This window comes from Mytilus edulis, chromosome 7, assembly GCF_963676685.1.
Source record: "Mytilus edulis chromosome 7, xbMytEdul2.2, whole genome shotgun sequence".
Lineage (NCBI taxonomy): Eukaryota > Metazoa > Mollusca > Bivalvia > Mytilida > Mytilidae > Mytilus > Mytilus edulis.
The window spans coordinates 5,274,639-5,298,171 of NC_092350.1; the positions used below are offsets into that span (position 1 = coordinate 5,274,639).

Consider the following 23,533-nt stretch of genomic DNA (forward strand, 5'->3'; position numbering starts at 1 on the left):
TTCGGTATTAAGATAGAATACCTGGATGCTTCATACTTTGTTTGTAATAGCCTTATGTTTCGAAATTTCCGTCTGTCATATGTTGTATGTAATAATGCAGTAGGTCAAATATATATATATATATACAACTCGTCTAAACATCAACCCAACAATGGTAGATCTGTAAATTTGCTTTTGCAAATTTTTGGGTTTTCCCTCGCCGGGATTCGAACCCATGCTACTGTGATATCGTGACACCAAATCGCCTGCACTGCAGCCGTCCCGATAGACCACACGACCACCTGGGCTCTACAATAATAGAGCTTTCGCTGGCCATGTGTTACCTTTCCACGTCAGTTTTAATCTAGCGGCGTACTACAGTACATGATATATAAGGCATGAAGATGTTATTGTTACAGATCAGCTAAATTATCTATAGTAAAGGATCCTACAAATTAATGTAAGATACAGTCACAGAAAATAATTATATTATATATATATAAAACGTCTGAATAGTAGTCAACGATTTTCCCACGAGGGACCTGTATATATATAACTTCCTTAAAATATTAAAAAAATTAAACTGAAATGGTTATGTAACGACTTTTTGTAATTTTGACAATGCAAATGTTGAAACCAAAATAAAAATATGACTTGCAAATGCCAATAAATTTTCAAAGTCAATAGACAATTACTAAGGGGACAGGGCCAAATATTATCTATGGAAATGAGATGTTCTAATACTTATACAACTGCATAAAACATATCATTGAACCACCACTTGTGGTTCAACATAAACTAGACCTAATCACAAACTAATACATTGCGAAGCCAACGCCGACGCCGTAAAAATAAAATGTATAGTAAACGTATTGAAAAGCTTTTAAAAAGGTGTGAATATCAAATATGATATGACGTGCTGCAGTTCTAAATTATGATTTGTCTGATTTACTATGCATTTCTTGTTTTGCGTCTACATTTTCAGCATTTGGGGATTAAGGTGAGAGTGCAAAAACAAACAAAAAAGAAATGAAATTTTCCTAGTTATAAAGGAGCAGAACTGTGGTACAGCAGGTGACTTTTGCGTTTTATAGTTTTTTTTACCTTTGTGTATAAGCTTTATCAAATTAAGTAGAGGCAAAGTTGAATTAGAGTGCTGCAAAAATAAAATGGAAAGATGGAAAGACAGACGGTAAAACGGACGATTAAGGGTAATACATGTATAATGCCCCATACGCCTATCGGCAGGGCATAAAAAAAATTCCCCGTCTTTGGTCCTTTCTATAACACCATAATAATAGAAAACAATTCACATTTTGAGATCTTAGACTATACTGAATACTTTGAAAACACATTAAACTTGGTAAGGAAAATGGCAATTTAAATTAAGTTTTATAAGAATGCATTTTTCAACTTTTGACCCGTTAGTGGTAACAATCCATGTGTTAAAATTTAATACTATAGGTTATACGCTTCGCTACTGACCCCCTACGGATCCATAGAGGGTTAGTAAAATCCATGAATTGTATTCACCCTCTATGGATTTGTAGGGGGTCAGTAGTTAACCGTATAACGAATTTATCGGACGCTGGACTTTTTCTACGGCGTTTTGTTGAAAAATAAACAATGAAACACAACAACATTAATAGATGACGTCGCCATTAACGCGTCATGAACCCCATATGAAACTTACTAACCCATACGGTCTCATAGGGGGTCACCACGTGACGGCGTTTAACCAATTACAACGTGACAATTCATCTGTGGTCCGATAAAAACAAATCGACTCCTTCAACGTTTTGACATAAAAACCAAGAAGTTGAAGTGACTATAGATGAAGACAACAGCGCCATACCATCATACATACCAAAATAATATTGAATTCATATAAAAATGATTCCAACAGTTGCTTAATTGAACAACATACAACATTATGAAATTCTTAATAAACATTCCTTTTATGATATTGTCCCAGAACCCTTAGGCTTAGTTCAGTTTGAAAAAAAAACCAGATAACATTAATATGAATTGTAATTCTTACGTTGAAAAACTATGTTCATATATACTGAGAAAAGTATTCACATGCAGAACTACATTTGTACATTCATATGTAGAATAAGAAAAAAGTATATGCATATGAGGTTAAATATGTGCAAACAGATATATAAAAAATGTGCATATATAGAAAAGTATGTGCATATAAGGTAAACGATGTGCATATGTAGGAAAAGTATGTGCATATATATATAAAAAATAAGTGCATATAAAGTCAACTATGTTCATATATATGCATGCAAAGTATGTGTATAAATAGAAAAAAACATGTGCAGACATTGAAAAGTATGTGCATTCATGTATATAAACATATGTTTGTATTCGGCAGCTACGGCGTTCCATAAAGTAGTCTCTTTAGCCAAACAGCGCATGTCTATAAGAATACGTGCAACTTGTGCGCACAAGTTGTACAACTCGTGCGCACAAGTTAATAACTTGTGCGCACAAGATAGTAACTTGTGCGCGCAAGTTAGTAACTTGTGCGCGCAAGTTGGTAACTTGTGCGCACAAGTTGAATTTTTTTTTTTTTGCATGGCACTCCAGGGCTTCCGTAGGTATTGACCCTTTTAACAGTAAATTAAAATAATAAGTATTCGAAGAATAGTAACCATATGTATACTTATACGAACATAACTATCAGTTCATTGGAAATCCGAATTCGTTTGATGCCTTTTAACTTCAAATGACTAATCAGTGTAATTTATAATGGAGTAACACCACGGGTATCACATGTTGATAAGCATTTGCTAATCTTTCCGGAGCGTTTGTCAGTAAGGGTAAAATAAACCATTTTAGAAGATCTGTTGTAAAATATATATACGATAAAGGTCAACCAACTTGTGACGACGCTTGTACAATTTTCCAGTAGATGATTTAAATTTTACTACTTGATATCCTTGAATTAATTCTTTCTAAGCAGGAACTCTGATATCAAAGTAAAATAATAAAAATAATGGACTCCGAGGAAAATCCAACCCCGAAAGTCCCTAATCAAATGACAAAATCAAATCTCAAACACTTCAAACGAATGGATAACAGCTGTCATATTCCTGACTTTGTACAGACATTTTCTAATGTAAAAGACAATAACAATCAAAACCAAGGAGTAAACAAAAACTCACAAAAGCAAAGGAAATTTACATCAACAGTTATAAATGATAATTAAGAAACAACAGGAACTCTACAAAAAATCGGGATTGAAATCAGGGTTATTATGACTGAGGAAGAATATCAGATATTATTTCTGACACACTTACTTAAAAAAAGGTGGATTAAACCTGGTTTAAAGCTAGCTAACCTCTCACTGTATAACAGTTAAATCAAATTCTGTTATATTAACAACGATGTGTGAACAAAGCAACCAGACACAATAGGTAAACTGTCACAAATAGAGGTACGACAGCAAAAAAACACCACAATAAATAAGGGTGATCGCACCACGGGCTTCGGAAGGGTAAGCAGATTCTTGTCCACATGTGGCGCCATCGTGTTGCTTATGTGATCTTAAAGCCGGTAAATAGTCAAATTCGGTAGGTCACATTCGTGAAACATGTGAAATTGAAACGGAATTGTAGTTACGACATAAGGAACACGAAGTAATGATTTTAAATTCACCATTTGGAACTCCTGGTTTTACAAAAATGGAAAGGTCACAAATGAAAGCTGAAATCATCTTTTTGTCGTAAAGTTTGTTTTCAACCGACTCTCACTGTCAATTATTAGATGTAGATCAAGATATAAGGCAGACGTAACTGTATCTGTTGTATACTTTATATCTCTACATATAGGCAACAGTAGTGTAGTAAAACGGAAGATCCCTTATCAAATGGCAAGATCAATAGCTCAAACACATCACACGAACGGATAACAATTGTCATATTCCTGATTTAGAACAGGCATTTTCTTATTAAGTACATGTAGAAAATGGTGGATTAAACCTCGTTTTATAGCTAGCTAAACTTCTTACTTGTATGACGGCCGCATCAAATTAAAGTATATTGACAACGATACGTGAACACAACAAACAGACACAAAAGGTGAAAAAGTCAAAAAAGGTGTACAGCAGTCAACATTGTGTAATATTTTTAATCACAATAAAAACTAACAAAGCAGCTCAAAGCAGCACAAACAAAAGCATTTCTTTCTTATTTTTGTATTTATTTTTGTATTTTATGTATGTTTAATTCAGCCATAAGTACTGGGACCGAATGGTTACATCAACATTACCTCTGACGTAGAATCGCGCGTATGATGTGAGAATGTAAACGTCACATTGGTAGAGATATAAACTGATTTTGTTCAAAAGGGGGGAGGGGGCAAGGGGGGTCCCAATAACAGCATAACAGCAAATTGATTTGGCTTATAACAGATAACAAGGAATTAAAATGGACAAAAACAGATAACAGTAAATGAAATATTAAAATAAGACAGATCCTGGACTGATTGAAAGATTATGTCTCCATCATATGAAATTCAAGCACAATCCCTTCCGTTGCTGAATTTTTTCATTAATTGTAACTCATTACAATACAGAAATAGGTCCCCAATAAGTGGTGCACAGTTAGTCCCCATTGGAATTCTGATAGCTTGACAATATACGTAAACTCAATAGCAGACAAAAATGATATCTAGTAAAAAATTAAGTGCAGTTATGGTATCAAAGCAGGTCCAATTGACATAGTTTTTTTGTTTGTTATTACTAAAAAATGACCTGAAAGAGTTTGAATATATATTTGCATTCTGAATTTTTTTTAAATGCACGTTCAATGCATGAAGTGTGTGATTTTTTTCTTAATAAGACTATGAAGCACAGTGGTATATATAGGGTAGAAAAATTAAAAGCACAAATTATAAGCATGCAATTTATCAAGTACTTCAAAATAATTTTGACACTCCAATTATTCCACTATTTTCAAAGGCCTTATTTGAACAACTTATTATCAGGTTTTTGAGTGTACCAAGTGTACTAGTAAGTAGAATACATAGTTTAGTAGTGGAACAATGGCTTAAAGAAGAAATAAATCTTTGTTTGTAATGAGTTATGTGCAGCTTCGGAACCCAGTACATGGTTTGAACTTTCATTGTACAATGTATTTGGTTCTGCTTGGAAAAGAATCGCAGATATGAGTCTGTGTACTTTATTATATAAATTGTTAACTGGTAGTAAAGACCTACATGTAGTTCTTAACTGAGATCCTCATCAGATATCCCTGACAATATATTTTCCTTTTTGTCATATTAAGAAATGCTCGAATTTAATATGTACGTACGAGAAACAAGGAACATTATCCCCATACAAAAAAATTAATTATAAATACAGCCTTCAACACGGAGCCTTGGCTCACACCGAACAGCAAGCTACATTCTCATAAAAAAATGGATTTTATTACAAAGGATAATCAGATATACTGGAATTGTCCTGGCTCACTGATATTAATATGTTTATGTGTTGATCTGTGATGGGTATATATTAATGAAATCCTTCACCGAATACGGGACCCCCATATTACTAGTGGTAGACACCAAAGTCCAATAATCTTCAATTTCTACTGAATATGGGCTGTCAAAATAAAATACTAACATTCCCATTTTCAATAACAGTTAACAGCAAATACATTATCACAATAACAGATAACAGAAAACCTATTAGTCCAATAACAGCTAACAATGAATAAGACAATAACAGCTAACAGCAAACATATTTTCAGAATAACAGATAACAAAGAATTAAATTACCTCATAACAGCATAACAGTTAAACCCCTTGCCCCCCTCTTCAAAGTATGAAAAGAATATAGTCTATAGTTCTTTTAGACATATCATCTGCGAAATGTAAGTTTCAAGTTTACCTGGTCCTTAAGTGATCACTTTATATGTTATAGGAAACGCAAGCTCTAGAATGTGGTATAAACTGAGAGGTATATACTTCATATGTTGGCACAGCTTGAATTTTGCTACATATAAATGGAAAGTTTACATTTTGGAACCTGAATTCAATAGTAGTAAATCATCTTCTCACACGACCCTTATTGTTCATTTCTTTTGTATCCTTTATTTCCAATTGTATGGAATAAGTATGTTCAACATACTAGTAGTCATCAAACTTTTAATTATAAGTCAAATTACCCGTTTTAAAGATAATGATTTTTATTCTTGATTCTCATTGGCATAATGCATGCTCAGGCGATTATCTCAGTATATCGTACAATTGGGAAGCGAAATGGGGAATATTTGACTTGTTTATTCAAAAGTAAAATAACAAAACTACCGACCTCCCATAATATTTCAAAATGGAAAATCATTTATTGAATGGCAAAATCAAAAGCTCTAACATATGAAACATATCAAACAAATGGAAAACATCTGACATACTCTTGCTGACTTGGTAACTCTTCGTAAATGTATTTACAAGAATTAAACACTCGGTAATTTAATAATACCTAGTATTTTTGACTTATGTTGAAGTGTGATTATGTACAACAAATTATTGAAAGATAAAAATGATTACCAATTTTGTGCACGAAACACGCGTCTAGAGCAAGTGCAAAATATCAGTCGTGTTATCTATTTTCTAGTTTATTTATTCTTTACAAATCAAAAAGTTTCATTGACTATCAATACGAGCTGGATAAATGAGATGTCACTTATTAACGCTTTTAACGCTTTGTTTGTATAATTGAGGTCAGACGGGTGTCACTTGATGATATCTTACTCTTGGTTTATATAGTTTGAGGTCAGATGTTGTACCACATAACCAATGAAACTTGAACTTGTGTAGTGTAAGTTGACATTTGTCTTTCTGACAGTTTAATGTTATCATTGTGACCACTTTAAAAAACAAATGAGACATACATTTCTAATGGTCATCAGGTATTATCTGTGATTTACCGCATTGTCGTTTAAATATCTGAAATGTGTATTACCAAAATCATTAATATCTTGGAGCATAATATTGCATTCATTTTTTTATTATATTTCTACACATGTATATTTAAGTGTTCCTTATTTCCTGATATAGATAAAACCAGACAGTCGCTACAGGCGCATGTAATAAAATTTGTTTACTAAACGTTATGAATTTCATGCGATCGAAGCGCTTGTCTATATTTACCTACATCAGGAACGCTCAAAGAAAACTATATAACTAAAACAAAACAAAAAAGACCTAGAAAAGACCAAATCCACTTAAACCGAAGTTTGCCTGAGGGAATTGAAACCTAAGTACAATTCATCTTTTCCATGCATCTTGCTTTATTTGTCTTAGATGTTACAAGAACAAGGAACACAATACAAAAATAAATGTTTATCATAGAATTTTAAAATGAAAACATTGTTCAAAGATAAATATGTAAAAATCAGCTTTTGTTGTATATGCTACCCATATTGAAAACATCATATTGTGTTCGTATAATAGTGGATGCCACACAATTATGGAGTAAAATCATCACCAATGAGTACTTGCATTTAATATATCACAGTATAATCTAATTTTGGATGTAACGCGTTAAATAACCCGCTACGCGCGTTATTCAGTGTGCACCAAATTTTTTATTTTATTTCTTCATAGACAGAAAAAATATTAGTCGTTCCTTAAATAATAGAAATAGCAGATACAACAGAAACTATTTTGATATTTTTCTCGATAATCACCCAGATGTCCAACTTCCGACTAGAATAATTAACAAACGTATTAAGTTTGAATTTCAAATTGTCAACTCTCCGTTACAAGCAGTCATATTACGTCTGGTCCATCTTATAGTGTTTACAAACATTACGTATATATTCACACAAAACGGACTTCATTTACAGGAGAGTGACCCCTGCACAAAACTGCTGTAACAGCATTACGTGGAGTCTGATTTAATCAACACTAAATATATTTCACTCTCACCATCACGATTGGAATAGCCAAAACGAGGTGTCTGTGACTCACTAGCGGCCTATTGTCAGTGTTTATATCAGAAGTGTTATCTGAAATGAATCTTAACTAGTATTTCCGAAAAGTAAAACACAAAAATGCTGATCTTCGAGGAAAATTTAAAAAGGAGTCCCTTATCAAAATGTTAAAATCAAAAGCTAAAATACATCAAACTAATTGATAACAACTGTCATATGCTTGACTTGGTAGAGGCATTTTCGTATGTAGAAATTAGTGGATTGTTCTTGTCCATTCGTTTTTGATGCGTTTTGTTATTTGATTTTGCCATGTGATTATGGACTTTCCGAATTGATTTTCCTCTAAGTTCAGTATTTTTGTGATTTTACTTTTTAATAAAGGCAATAATAGTATACCATTGTTCGAAAATGATAAATCGATTGAGATAAAACAAATCCGGGTTACAAACTAAAGCTAGCTAAACCTCTCACTTGGGTGACATTCGCACCATATTCCATGGTATTGACAACGATGTGTGAACAAAACAAACAGACAGAATAGGTAGAAATGTAAAAGAAACCAGGGGTACAGCATTCAATATTGTTTTATTATCTTAATCACACTATAAAACAGTCAAACATGTAACAAAGAAGCACAAAATGGCATATAGACCAAGCACATTAGCACACATTAAAGACAAGAATACACAAATTTACCATAGAACAATAACACAATGACGGGATGTATAAGTACAAAGCTACTTCATATTTGTATCAAAGAAACATAATAAAAAGGCATATAGACAAAGCACATTAGCAATAATGAAAGACAAAAATACATACAAAAATATTTTACAATAGCATAATTATGGGATGTATAAGTACAGAGCCACGTCATATGTATCAAGGAAACACCAAACACATATTGATATAGCACATTATCGAAAATGACTAACTCATTGTGGTTTCACATGGCGGGTGATGTATGCATAGCAAGAAATGCTCAACTTGTCCATGTCAGCTTACGGTCCTTTTTTAAGATTCCTGAGTTTTTTTTTTTTTATTTTAACCCCAATTTGGATCATCTTACTCAATTAATGAGATTTGAACATTGGCTATCTTATTTGGCTAGAAAATACCACATCGACTAACTAGTGTGGCTAGAAAATACCACATCGACTAACTAATGTGGCTAGAAAATACCACATCGACTAACTAATGTGGCTAGAAAATACCACATCGACTAACTAATGTGGCTAGAAAAATATATCAACGGTTTACTTATGTGGCTAAAAATAAAACATCGGTTAACTAATATAGCCAGAAAATATAAAATGTACCATGATTCCAAGTCTGTATGGTAATTTCTTATTTAATTGTTTAGTGATAATATTCGTACTTAGTATAGAACCCACCACGAGACATTGAATCAGAAATAACTACAGCAATATACTATAGGTATAGAAAACCTGTCATACGGCATTGAATCAGAATCAATTACAGCACTATACGTAATATAAGTATACACGCCTGTCATACGACATTGAATCATTATAATATTCGTCACATGAGATAAACAAACGATAAAACTCAGATAAATTTCTTCAAAAGTACTTTGTTATAAAACAAATTAAATTTTAACAACAATTTCTTCCTACAAGCTCTTTCATGCAAGAGGTGAACAAGTACATATACCTATGGATGACAAAACACCAAACGTCAGTGGTTCGTTCAGACGACAATGTCATTTGCCGTAAAATATCAAGAAAATTGATGTTTGACGTGTAACAACGCAGATTGATGTACAGAAAAAATAAAAAAGGGCGGTACAAGATCCATTCACTTATTTAAATAGTTATTGTACAAGTGTAATTCACATTAATACACACTACAAGACAACGATGAGACTACACGATGTTGTCGCCGGCTTTGGTCTTCTGCTTGTTTTAAGCACAGGTAAGACTATATCTTCAATAAATCTATATATAAAAAATGGGATGATATTAGATAATAAAAAGCAGAAAAGATAATTGCATAAGCTTACGTTTTGGCAATTGATTCTAAAAAAAGAATAAAATAGTACTATTATAAAAATATATTTCTTTTATCAAATGATTTTAAAATAAAATGTTTATGTTCATACATATCTATATATAATCATCTGATAATTTAAGGTATGCTACAAGGATATCCACTGGTTCCGTGTATTAAAGGTCTGCAAATGTATAGAATTGTACAGAACATTATAGCTTTGCTATGTGGGATCTTTCTCAATTTTCGTGATCATTTTATCTCATTTTTCATACCCTGTGTGTTCTTGTGAAGAAAACTTAAGTAAACATTGTTAGCATCAATAATTTCCATATGCAATCAATTGTCTTTTAATATTTTGAATATTAAGTTGTACAAGCATTTAGATTCTGGATATTTGATTGAATTTTGATATTCGTTATATATATATATCTTGAATTCGTTTACCCGAACCTCTAACTTACTTGTCTAAATATTGATCGATAAAACAGAGTGAACAAACTATTGTATGCTCTTTTTTAACGCATATTTATCCTATTACATTGTAAAAATGTCTAGTACTCATGACTAGTACATTAACTAAAACGTTGTCCACTAAGAGATTAATTGACAAAAAAGACACTTTTTGGCGAGAACACAATGAATTATCTCGACATTGACATAAAACAACCGTAAATTTGGGGCTTTATTTTCTGCATATATGTTCACGTTGTATATTTATCAAAGTTATACATGTTAATTAAATTCTTTATACATGGTGTGAAAAAATGTATACTTTTGTCTTTGTCTATCTTTAACTTTTACTCCTTCGTCAATTTTTGTCATACAAGTAAGAGGTTTATCTAGCTATGAAACCAGGTTCAATACACGAATTCATATATGAGGAAAGTAAGTCAGGAACTTGACAGTTGTATTCAATTCGTTTGAGGTGTTTGGACTTTCCGTTTTGAATTTTCGTCGGAGATCGGTATTTTTTTTTTTTTTACTTTTTATAAATCCAAGTATAAACACTAACATAATAAAATGTTCTATCTGATAGTACATGTATATTCCTTTTCAACAATAAATAAACGAACTGCCTTTTAAGCGAATCGTTTATGTAACATCTCCCCTATTCTTCAATAAAGTTAGATTCAATTATAGTTAATGGGTAGTAGTTTCAACTGCTGTGTAACTGAATACGTATATGTAAACAGTCTTTACACATATTGTTAACTAAAATAAGGGCTGACGCCAGTTTATTCAAACATTTAGAGCACAAACACACGGAAATGTTTTGCATAATTTCATCATAATATACCAAACTCTGAATCGCCCTGGGTCCGGGCAAACACCAACAAAGCCATTAGTGGCACAGATTTTGTGCTAGTTGTAAATATCTAATAATTGCGTACCAAATTAGAAATATACATTTGTTTTAGCAATCATAACTGTGGGTTTTGCAGTTAAGCTGAATTTTTTGATGAGTAATGCATGTTGTAAAATCACAAGACATCCACCGTTGAACGGAACTATATATTTATATATAAACATTAACGTGCAACAGCTTATTTCGAAATATCTTCAATATCTTATCATTTTAAAACAAAATCCCAATTATTCTTTTCAGCATTGTCCGAAGCAAACCTTGGAAACATTGCTAACTCCTTAAAAGTTGGTTACGACGTTGGACGTAATGGACTACCGTTAGACCTCGGTCCAGGCCAAAGAATAACAACATACTTAGCAAACATTACATTGGAGAATATCGGAAAGACTCCTATAAATCCAGACGGATGGAGTCTATATATGTGTCATGAAAAACTAATACATCCAATGTTTTATAATATATCTGGATTACAGTTTGCTGGTGGTGGTCTCATATTGCCAGGCAATGTTACTGTTATACACATTAAAGGTTGCATGTTTAGTTTCACTCCGTACTTAGGAGAAGATCCCAGATTTAAAGCCCAGCCTATTCAACCTGGACAAACTCTTATTATTCCAATAGTTGCAAGTGAATTCTTAGTGAGTAGATACTCTGTGTATCCAAACTGGTATATTGCTAATAGAAGTCATACAAATCTTATTCCTAATACAATGGATAACGACCGGAAGTTTGTCGGTCCGTTCGAACATAACATCCAGTACACTCGATACATTAACGATTTAGATAGTATTAAGCTATCTCCAATTGATCGATATCGAGGATATAGATTTTTAAGCAAACCGGAAACTAAATCTGAAATTTTACCAACGCCATTTAAGAAAACTGAAAGCACAGGATCAGTTAGCGTAAATGGAAACTGGTTGATTGATTATAATGGAGTTCGAAATTTGGCAAATATAGCAACATACCTGCAAAGTAAGTATAACGTAAACGAATTAATTTTGTTTCTGAACTTTTAATTTCTACAGGCCAATTAAGATCAAATCTTAGCAGACGCATAACATTTCAACATACACTACGATCACAGGAAACTAAAAATTGGGGAAAATGAATCTCACCGATATCAGTAATGAACATTCCCTTGAAAAACCACCAAATTCTTGTCTACCAGCGGCATCCGTCGTGATATTCCTGTTCAAATCCCAAAATGAAACATATCTGTGATAATACTCCACATAACTAAATCAGATTTGCAAATTAATGTTATCGCAAACTAAAACATCATGTTTTAAATAACGCAACAACGAGGATATTCTTGTCGTAGTGTTAACGTTAACTCGGCAACTTTATCATTTGTTCTGCTTACGACTGTGTTTTCATTTCAAATATTAATAGCGTTACATACTACAAGTGTTAGGATTTGTGTATTCTGATAGTTTAGGAATTTGGTGATGACATAGGATTATAAAAGAGAATAAGCACATATCTACTATTGTATAGTATCATCATATCCACTATTTTTTTTTCTTAAAATGTCCTGTACCAAGTCATGAATATGACAGTTGTTATCTTATAGTTCCTTTATAAAATGTATGTTGCATTGTTGTTTGTTTTTTGTTTTGTTGCACTGCTGTGTTCTGTTGTTTCGTTGTTTTCTTTTTATAGTTGATGTTTTTCCGTTGGGTTTAGTTTGTAACCCAGATTTTTCTCTCTCTATCGATTGATGACTTTTGAACAGCGGTATACTACTTTGCTTAATATAAGACTCATCAAGTGCAACATGACGGGTATAACAGGGGAACATGAACTACTGACCATCCAAAGCACAATAGTTAATCCCTTGGGGGTTCGTGTCTCTTAGTCTTTAGTTTTCTTTATAGTTTACGTTGACTTAGTTTGTCTTTTCGTTGTTTGACAATGACGTTGTGTGGTTTGGTTTTTGATTGCATATTTTTGATACATATATTTGCTATATTCTCCTTTTGTGACTTTTGTTATCACTCAGAACCTTTCAGTCTTCCGTCCCTTGGGTTGCCTTCACTCAGAACCTTTCAGTCTTCCGTCCCTTGGGTTGCCTTCACTCAGAACCTTTCAGTCTTCCGTCCCTTGGGTTGCCTTCACTCAGAACCTTTCAGTCTTCCGTCCCTTGGGTTGCCTTTAATCTTTCTTCAGATGTTATATACTTACTAGGACTGACCTAGGGTGTCTTAGGAAGCTCAGCAGAAATGACAACCATCTGATTTGTTGTTCTAAATTAACGGTCTTCAGAGAAATTTCCTTAAAACATTTTAAGTTCTCATCAGATTTGAATCTCAACCAAATGTTTGTCATCAGCTTTGATCATTGGACAACTTAAAGTGTGACGCATGCATAGCATGCCTAGTTATCTGATGAAACTTAAAAGAATATATTGCAGAACTATGAATGATATTTAAAATATCCATATACAACAAATACGTATCTGATAACTAAAAACAAAGGATATCTATCCCGTTTTAGTAAAAACATTGTTAATATATAATGATTTTAAACATTTCAAAACACTAATATTATCATTTCATATTATCATGTTTTAATCTTCTATGCAGCATTAAGGGCGAGTCAGGTTTGTCACTTAGATTGAGCAATGTCAGTTCATATTATCATGTTTTTATCTTCTAGGTAGTATTAAAGGCGAGTCGGGCTTGTCACTTAGATTGAGCAATGTTGCAGATGGAACACGTAAAGTAATACAGATCCTTCTTAGCAAGCCCGCAGCTTCTACAAACCCAGAGGCCTATACACTACAAGTCAATCCAAATAATGAAAGAATCGTCATCAATGGATTTTCTAATGCAGCTGTTATTAATGGGATAAACACATTAAGAAGTTTGCTTGCCGGTGGGAGAACGATTAAAAGTATGACAATTAATGATTATCCAAGATTCCCATATCGAGGTCTCGAATTGGATCTGGCCAGTAATTACTTCCCCCCAAGTACCGTCAAAAAGGTCATTGACGTCATGGCACTTTACAAACTTAATAAACTGGTGTTAATTCTTGGTGAGGAAAATGGTTGGAGGATAGAAATACCAGAGATTCCTTCTCTCACTAAGGTAAATATAAATAGCAGAAAAGTCAAATAGTCCTCTAGAGTCTTAAGTTAATGTACCAATAGAAAAGTCAAATATTCCTCTAGATACTTAAGTTAATGTACCAATAGAAAAGTCAAATATTCCTCTAGAGTCTTCAGTTAATGTACCAACAGAAAAGTCAAATAGTCCTCTAGAGTCTTAAGTTAATGTACCAATAGAAAAGTCAAATATTCCTCTAGAGTCTTAAGTTAATGTACCAATAGAAAAGTCAATTATTCCTCTAGAGTCTTAAGTTAATGTACCAACAGAAAAGTCAAATATTCCTCTGGAGTCTTTAGTTAATGTACCAATAGAAAAGTCAAATATTCCTCTAGAGTCTTAAGTTAATGTACCAATAGAAAAGTCAATTATTCCTCTAGAGTCTTAAGTTAATGTACCAATAGAAAAGTCAAATATTCCTCTAGAGTCTTAAGTTAATGTACCAACAGAAAAGTCAAATATTCCTCTAGAGTCTTAAGTTAATGTACCAATAGAAAAGTCAAATATTCCTCTAGAGTCTTAAATTAATGTACCAATAGAAAAGTCAAATATTCCTCTAGATACTTTAGTTAATGTCCAAATAGAAAAGCCGGAGATACCTACGCTTTTTAAAGTAAATGTGGAGATAGAAAGACACACATAATAACAGACCTCATTTACTGGGGAAAAAATAGAAACAATAGTATACCGCTATCCAAAGTCTTTGGCACTCACACCACATCTTCTTATATCTTTTAAATAGATTGAATGAGTGGTTGATTGTTGCGAAACGTCGCGTCCATGTGAATGGTCGACATCACGACAGGCAAATTATAGTTGTTTCATAACTTATTCAGTTTGTAAAATATTGTGTTATTTGGTTTTATGTTATTCATTTCTGTAGTTGCCTACGTACATGTACCTTCTAGACGATTGTATTTGTTTTTAGTTGTTTAACCTCTATACATATATTTTAATAATCAGTCAGTTGAACTCTACTTAAAGTCATATTCAAAATTTGAAGTTTCATATGACTCTAAGACTTTAAAAATGTTTAAAGGCGCAAAATTCATATAAACCTAGTAATCATCTATTGAATATTCTGACTAGTATTTACTTTCAATTAACTGATAAGTTTAGTGTTGTAAGTTGTTCTTCAAGCACCCTTGTTAATTCGTAAAATTGGTATCATTTGTTTTGTCAGACTGCACCAGCTAGCTTTGAAAGAAATAGACATAAATCATCTGGTGAAAAATCTAGATAAATCACCAGAAAAAAAGAAACAAATAATAACGACATCTACACGTAATGCATGATGGATGAGTTCTTTTATCCTTGTGTTATTTGTAAATATTTTGATATGCTGTGATACAAAACATATATAGTTGATTTCAAATTTTCATGCAAAAGATTTGACTTTCGAGCCGATATTATAAGTCCGCTTCGAAGTACAAAAGATCTTAATTATCCTTTTAGAATTTTAGAATCGAGATAATTCTATCGCTCGGTTTTAAAATATTGACAAATAATATTATGCCTACCCATGTTAAAATGACCATAGAGTACGGTATGAAATAAATATTTCTAAAATTAAGTTACTCTTTAACAATTGTGAATTTATATGCTTCTGTATTAAATATATGTTATGTTGTTAGACGACCTATTGATTTACACTTTCTGGTAATTTTCATATTTAGATTGGTAGTAAACGATGTCACGATCCCTCAGAGGACAGCTGTCTCTTTTCACAATTAGGATCTAAACCAGATGGAACCGACGGAGGATATTTAACTGTTCAGAATTACCAAGATCTTATTAAATATGCAGCTGTCAGAAATATTGAAATAATACCACAAATACATATGGGAGTAAAAGCAAGAGCTGCTATTAAGTCTATGAGGGTACACCTAATGACAACTAAAGATAAGTCGATGGTGTTACAAGATCCGACTGATATCCCTAGATATATGACATCAACATTGTACTCAGACTCAGCAGTCAATCCATGTCTCCCAAATGAATCCACTGAGAAATTCTTTGAATTTATTTTAACAAAGCTGAAAAAGTATCATGAGAGCGCAGGCGTTCCGCTCAAATACATCCACGTTGGTGGAGATGATAGTCCTCCTCCTGCATGGCTCAACTCCACACATTGTCAACGTTTACTTCACTTAGAAAAAGAAGATTTGTACCTAGAACTTAAAGTCAATTACAGTATGGCTTTAGGAGATATAGCAACAAAACATGGTGTAGGTTTGATAAGTTTAGAGGAGTTCTTCATGGCATGGCCTTCACGTTTAGGGCCACCAAGGATTGTTCCCTTCCTCACTCCATTCAGCAGAACCAGATTTGGAAACTCCAGCGATATTATCAGTATCTCTACAACTATTAATCAATTCCCACAAAGACGAAGACCTCAACTGATGGCTAATAGTGGGTATAAGGTAAGAAGTTATATATGCATTACTTTAGCTGTGAACTAGATCAAAAATGAAAAAAAGAAGGAGAAGAAAAAAATACCAAACTGAAATATACTAGCAATCTGTTGTCCGTGTGTACAACACTTGTTTCTATAGTAGTTTAGTTATCGATGGAAAAGATCAAAAGAATAAAATTCAGAAAATATAAAATGTTTTAAAGCATTTAAAACAAACAGAGCCGACAAAATAGTTTAAAACAGAACAGCCAAACCCGGTAACGGTCGAAGTTGATTGCTTGGGTTATATACGATTCAGATTGAGAACGCATAATTTCTAGGCTACATTTAATATTTATTTGAGGATTATTGACACAGAGACGAGAGTTCATCTAAAACCACTGCAGATCGCTTGGTCTCCTTTAGATTTCCGCACAATTAATACATAATTTAACAATGTTTGCATCAAATTGAGATATAAAGAATCAACCTCTTTTATTGATGTGCCACTGTATTGCTATTATTGTTTTTTAAATGTTTTTGCTATTTGTTTAGGTTATCCTACAGCCATCTGACTATACAGCCTTACAGTTTGCAGCAGAGCCGGACTCTGAAATGCCTGGTGAATATGATTCTAGAACACGATTCATCAATGCCACAAAAGTATTCAACTTCCTGCCCGAAAATCTGTGCTGTAACTTTGAGCTAACAGACGCTGGATCGTTTGGCTGCACAGTCCCGGATCAATGTGAACCACTAACAGAAAAGGACAATGTTTTAGGTATATACAAATTCGTTCTACTTACATTTTTTTCAAAACTGCATGTGACATTCATGTAACTTTTTTTTTTTTTAAATCAAACAACCGAAAAACCTTAAAAATATCACACCTCCTTTATTATACATATGGATCTGCGGTTTTTTTGGCGGTATTGGTGAACTGTTGTCTTTCTGTCTTTGTTCTCACATCGTTAATGGTATTCTTTATTGTTCTTTATTGTCATCTTAATAATCTATCCTGTATAGAGACCAACTTGAAATAAAAGAGTTTCCACGATTTAAATCAATGTTTATCTAAGTGTTCATGGGGTGCGTTCTACTGTAATACAGTTATTGGGACATGGTTAAGGTAAGATATAACAGAATTCGTACCAAAGTCAGAAATATGACAGTTGTTTATAATTCATTTGATGTGTTTGAGCTTTTGATTTTGTCTTTTGATTAGGGACGTTCCGTTTTGAATAGTAAGATTGAAAGTAAGAGCACTTATCAATTAATTACTGAAAAACTACAAACAACAATCAGTCTTTTATATTTGACATTGTTTTAAAATTCTTCTTTTTTAATATAGGTATGCAAGCATCACTTAGCACAAGGTTTGTAAAAGACGAGGATACTTTGTTTAAATTGTTGTTACCACGACTGATACCATTTGCTGAGAGAGCATACCACAAAGCGGCATGGGAAAACACTTACCTACCTCCTAAACAGATATTTAACCCTCAGACTGGACCGGAAGTAGTATTTTCAAAACCAGATCTCGTTGCACGTGACAAAGACTGGACACGTGTTGCCAGCATAATAGGAAATAAAGAATATCCCCGATTGGTTAATGTTTTGAATGTAAAACCAAACGTACTGCCACCTGGTGCCAAGTAAGTATAATACGTTTACACTTACAGCCTTGTTTTCATGAACTCAAATATATAACCCATGTTTATAAAGTATTCACTATTAAGTTTGCTTTAATCAAATACTTAATGCCTAAACAATCACGAAATACGTACCGGAGTTATTATCCAGCATTTCTGTTTATGGTTAAATTGACAATTTTAAAAATGAAATGTTTATGGAACTAACACGTTTTGTACTGACTCAATTGAACAGCTTTTATGTTTTTGAATATTACAACTTAGCATAATTCTCACAAAATCTTACCAAAATTAAACATTGCTTAAGTATATATATTAACATATATGTAAAATTTACAATGTTTGGAATGCATCTACCGAAATCAATATAACATATAAAAAGATGTGGTATGATTTCCAATGAGACCATTATCCATTAGAGTTCAGGTGAAGTAGATGTAAGTAATAATATGCCACTAAAAGGCCTTTATAAATGCTTATAAAAACAAGTTCTGTCTAGTCAGCCATAAACCATTCCACAGGTAAAAAAAGCAAAACAATCACAACGAGAAAACAAACTAAAGATATGAAAAGATGAGGTATGATTCAACTCTCTATCCAAGTCACAATTTGTAAAAGTAAACCATTACATGTACTTACTATGTTTTTTTGTACTTTTATTTGCCTGATTTCACAGAAGTTACATAGCTTGAAGGTATTAACGAAATCCTTTTCTTATTATTATCATTCTATATTTCAGAAAGGAAAAAATGGGAACAAAAGAATTGTTACGAGTTGACACATCTTACCCCGGACTTACCCCACAAATAAAGAGTTCCTTGGCAGACTGGAGTAACATCAAAAACACAACCGATGTTACTACTCTCAAACTCAAAGACTTTCAAATGCGATCATTGTAAGTCACTCATGGGGGTTTATTCATTATTTCGTGTAATCCATACTTTTTATATAGAATATTTTTCACAAGTTGTTCGCGTCCATTTATTAAGTTATTGGAATACACAAGAACAAGATAGACGTATACTCATTTTAATGTATAATGAACTGGTCGAATTAAATAAAAACAGTATTGTTTCTATGTTTAAACCAAGTCGTCAGGAAGGGACATTATCTTGGAATACAATGTTGTGCGCATTATTAACCTTTTGAAGCATACAAGTTAATGGTACATTTGGTCCCGTCTTAGTTAATGATTTTGCAGTGTTCGAAGTTTGTTGATTGTCAATAGGACTTTTTTTTATTCGTATTATAAATTTCGCTCAATATTTTAATATAACACAATGATTTTTCTTTCTTTGCGTTTTCTAGCAACTGCTTTGTTTATTTTGAAATTATTTCATACCTCGGATGGCCATAGTTTTATCTAATTTATGTTTCATTTTTTTAATAGATTAAATGGCAAGCAGAACAGAAGACTTGAGAGCATTGAGCAGACGATGCCATTAGTCGTAAGTATTTACTATAAGACTGGGACATTCTGGGTAATGTCAAAAATAATGTCTCACTGTTATCATTTATGACGTTGCATTAAAAATGTTCAATAAATATTGCAGTAAAAGTTACATAATATGCACAAAAGAAGACATGAAGTATATGTCAACGAGACAGCAAACAATCCACACGAACATCTCAATTGATATCTTAAGGCTGATAATGCTTCACATGGAACATGTTCACCCCTTTTAAAATATATGCATTGTCCTAAAAATGATAAAACAAATAGCACAATCTGATATATCCTCACCACTAGGCGAATGGGACATTAAGTGTTACCCTTGATCGTTCATCCGTCTGTCTGCCAAGGCTCCGTGTGGAAGACCATACTTTGACCTTTAACGGTTTACTTTTACAACTTGTGACTTGGATGGAGAGTTGTCTCATTGGTACTCATACCACATCTTCTTATATCTATTTAAAGGAAAATTTGACAGTTTTCAAAGTTTCTTATTTCAATTTCAAAATTGTAAGTCATTAAAAGAGTAATGTCCATTTTGTGATTGTACCATAATATTTCGTTATAACAAACTGCTAATTCCTCAAAAATAGTCTGTCGGCAAACATTTTTTGTTTTAAAAATCTTTTATCATATGTTTTCAGTATCTGAGTTTAAAACAAGAAATCCTGGGTAATGTCACCAAAATTCGTAGAGAGATGGAACTAGAACGACAGAGACAAATGCAGGCAGCTCAAGCAATGGAGTTCAGAAGGAGACAAGCTATGATACAACAACAACAACAAGCCAGTCAATTTGCCAGAGCACAGATGGGTGGTACGAATCAATTCAATCAGTTTGGAATGCCACAACAACCAGCTCTGCAAGCAGGTGCCACAGGTGTAACCAATCAACAGACAGCTGGAACGTCACCACAAGCTGCAGGAACACCGGTCCAACAACCTCGTCAGTTTATTCCTACCGGGTAGAAAGTGTTCACGCCTTCTTGATTCTAAAATGACTATAGTGAACAATAAACGGCATTTCTACAAATGTGTTGAACTAGCCAAGGTCTTTCTGCCGTCCATCCAGATTTTAGCATACGGCTTTGTGAATGTGTCTCACTGTTTGATAAATAAAACTAACTTATTTTGTTTATTTCTGTCTATTATATCATACATTTGTGTAACAAGACCAACAATATATCGAGTTTTAAGTTTTTTCTCCTTTGTAAACATAATATAGTATAATATATAGCAACAATTACTCAGTCAATTCAAGCAGGGTTAACCGTATTAATAATTATTTAGAGAGCACTAGATCATGGTACATTAATAAGTGTATATAGAATCATTGATCGCGGGATATTTAAAGGAGTGTGGAGTCCTGGATCACGGTGGCTTATAATTAGTGTAGAGAATCTTAGATCACATGGCATAAATAGACATAAGAAGATAAAGTATGAGTGCTAATGAGACAACTCTCCATCCAAGTCACAATTTGTAAAAGTAAACCATTATAGATCAAAGTACGACATCTGCAACAGTGTAAAAGTAAAATCACAAAAATACTGAACTCCGAGGAAATTCAAAACGGAAAGTCTCTAATCAATTGGCAAAATCAAATGATAAAACACATTAAACGAATGGACAACAACTGTCATATTCCTGACTTGGTATAGGCATTTTCAAATGTACAAAATGGTGAATTGAACCTGTTTTTATAGCGATAAACCTGTCATGTGTCTGATTGTCGCATCAAATTCCCTTATTTTTACAACGATGCATGAACAAAACAGACATACTAGGTAAAATTGTCAAAATAGGAGTACAGCAGCAGTTTCCATCGTGTAGCTTTCGTTGTAATCGTTTTTTTAGGTAACTGCATCATTGAAAAAATTATGAACTAGAACTTTCAACTACTAGAGCTACAGCCCAGAAAGACTGATTAATTCAATATAACAAGTGGTTCTTTCTTCCTACGATCTGACAAATTGATATTACTATTGACATTTCACACATACTTCGATTTCAATCAAATTTTATGAGAATTCATGAAACCTGTAGGGAGTGGCGTTTTTTTCTTTTTTTCTTTTCTTTTTTTTTTTTCTTACGTGGCTGTATATATTCAACCAAGATATTTGATAACCTCCTCTAATTGCCTAGAGTAGCGATCTTGAATTTCAGTGGTTGTCGTTTATTGATGTGGTTCATAAGTCTTTGTCGTTTCTCGTTTTTTTTTTCATATATAGATTAGACCGTTGGTTTTCCTGAATGATTTTTTTAACCTAGTGTAGCGTTGTCGTTTTTGTATGGATTCTTGTTTGTCGATGTGTTATTTTGAGGTAGCGTTAGTTACGTAAAATCCATGTTCAAATGGCACATAGAAAACAAACCACAACAAAAAGTCTCAATTAAAATCACAATGTAATCTGTTTAATGTATAATATCAGTTTAACAAAATATAACAGCTGAACAATTATCCTGATCTCACTAACACACTATTATCTCAACTCTTCTAACTAACTATCTATCTATTCTCTCTCAGATCTCTCTCGCATCCCCTTATATACATAATTACAGGCGATACCCCGACGGTTCCAAAGATAGGCTTGTTGTTCAGTGTGAGCCGTAATTTCGCCTATAATGGTTAACTTTTACAAATCGTGACTTGGATGGAAAGTTGTCTCATTGGCACTCATACCTTCTTGTTTATTCTTTAGTTTTCTATGTTGTGTCATGTGTACTATTGTTTGTCTGTTTGTCCTTTTCATTTTTAGCCATGGCGTGGTCAGTTTATTTTCTCTGGTATCTTTCGTCCCTCTTTCTTATATCTATCTTTGTTCATATCCTGCTTTCAAAGTTATGTGCCGTTTTATATCAGTGTTTTTCGACATACTAATAAAGAAAAGATCGGCAAAAGTACAGTCTCGTTTAACCTCACGACATGGTGTGTCAATCACTTTTGACACTGTATTATAAAAACAACAATTCAACTTCACAAAGAGTATTCGACATTGAAACATATACCTAGTTTAGATATCAAACATTGATAAAGGCTTGGAAATATCGCATTTAGGCATATTTTAAATTGATTATATACAAACACTGCAAAATTGGTTTATTGAAGGGGTTTGTTAATAGATTGGTTAAGTTCTTTGATTTAAGTTCAGTGGTAACTATCTCGTGCATATCAATGATCGATGCATTGCTTTTGCGCCAATTGGCATTTCATTTGCGCCAAAAAAATCTTTCATTTGCGTCACGAACCATTTCATTTTCGCCAAAAATAGAACCATTCATTTGCGCCAACAATACAGGTAGATATAAAAAAAAGATTTCTTTTTCAAAAAAGAATTGTAATGATAAAAAAGCCAATTTTGTTTGCGTAATAAAACATATTTTCCTCAGAAATCAGTCATCATAAAACCATACAAGGTATGTTAATACTTCGTTAGAACATAGTTCTGTTATTTTGAACATATTTATAAAGGAGTAAAATTGCGAGATAGTTCTAAGCTATACACTATAGTAAAGTTATTTTTCTGTCCATATCAGTTGTTTTTCAGGCTTTGCAAGTTTTATGCTGCACCTAAGTACGATTTTTAATATGATGCATTTGATAAGCTATATAC

The 23,533-nt window shown here is 32.9% G+C and overlaps 1 protein-coding gene across 1 annotated transcript; it reads left to right on the plus strand.

The window, feature by feature from the left end:
- The first annotated feature begins 9,728 nt into the window (after window positions 1-9,728).
- LOC139529785 (putative beta-hexosaminidase) lies at window positions 9,729-21,057 on the plus strand. Its single transcript, XM_071325678.1, has 9 exons — window positions 9,729-9,863; window positions 11,548-12,282; window positions 13,969-14,402; window positions 16,097-16,843; window positions 17,371-17,596; window positions 18,167-18,470; window positions 19,207-19,362; window positions 19,858-19,915; window positions 20,565-21,057. The coding sequence occupies exons 1-9, from the start codon at window positions 9,809-9,811 to the stop codon at window positions 20,886-20,888; spliced, it is 3,039 nt and encodes a 1,012-aa protein (XP_071181779.1). The 5' UTR covers window positions 9,729-9,808; the 3' UTR covers window positions 20,889-21,057.
- Window positions 21,058-23,533: the final 2,476 nt, after the last annotated feature.

What these genes read in the sequence shown, in the direction of transcription:
- LOC139529785 (XM_071325678.1), top strand. Translation starts at nt 9,809, where the DNA reads ATGAGACTACACGATGTTGTCGCCGGCTTTGGTCTTCTGCTTGTTTTA. An exon ending in AGAAAAGGACAATGTTTTAG is followed by an intron (nt 17,597 to 18,166) that starts GTATATACAAAT and finishes TTTTTAATATAG; the next exon opens with GTATGCAAGCATCACTTAGC. An exon ending in AGCAGACGATGCCATTAGTC is followed by an intron (nt 19,916 to 20,564) that starts GTAAGTATTTAC and finishes ATATGTTTTCAG; the next exon opens with TATCTGAGTTTAAAACAAGA.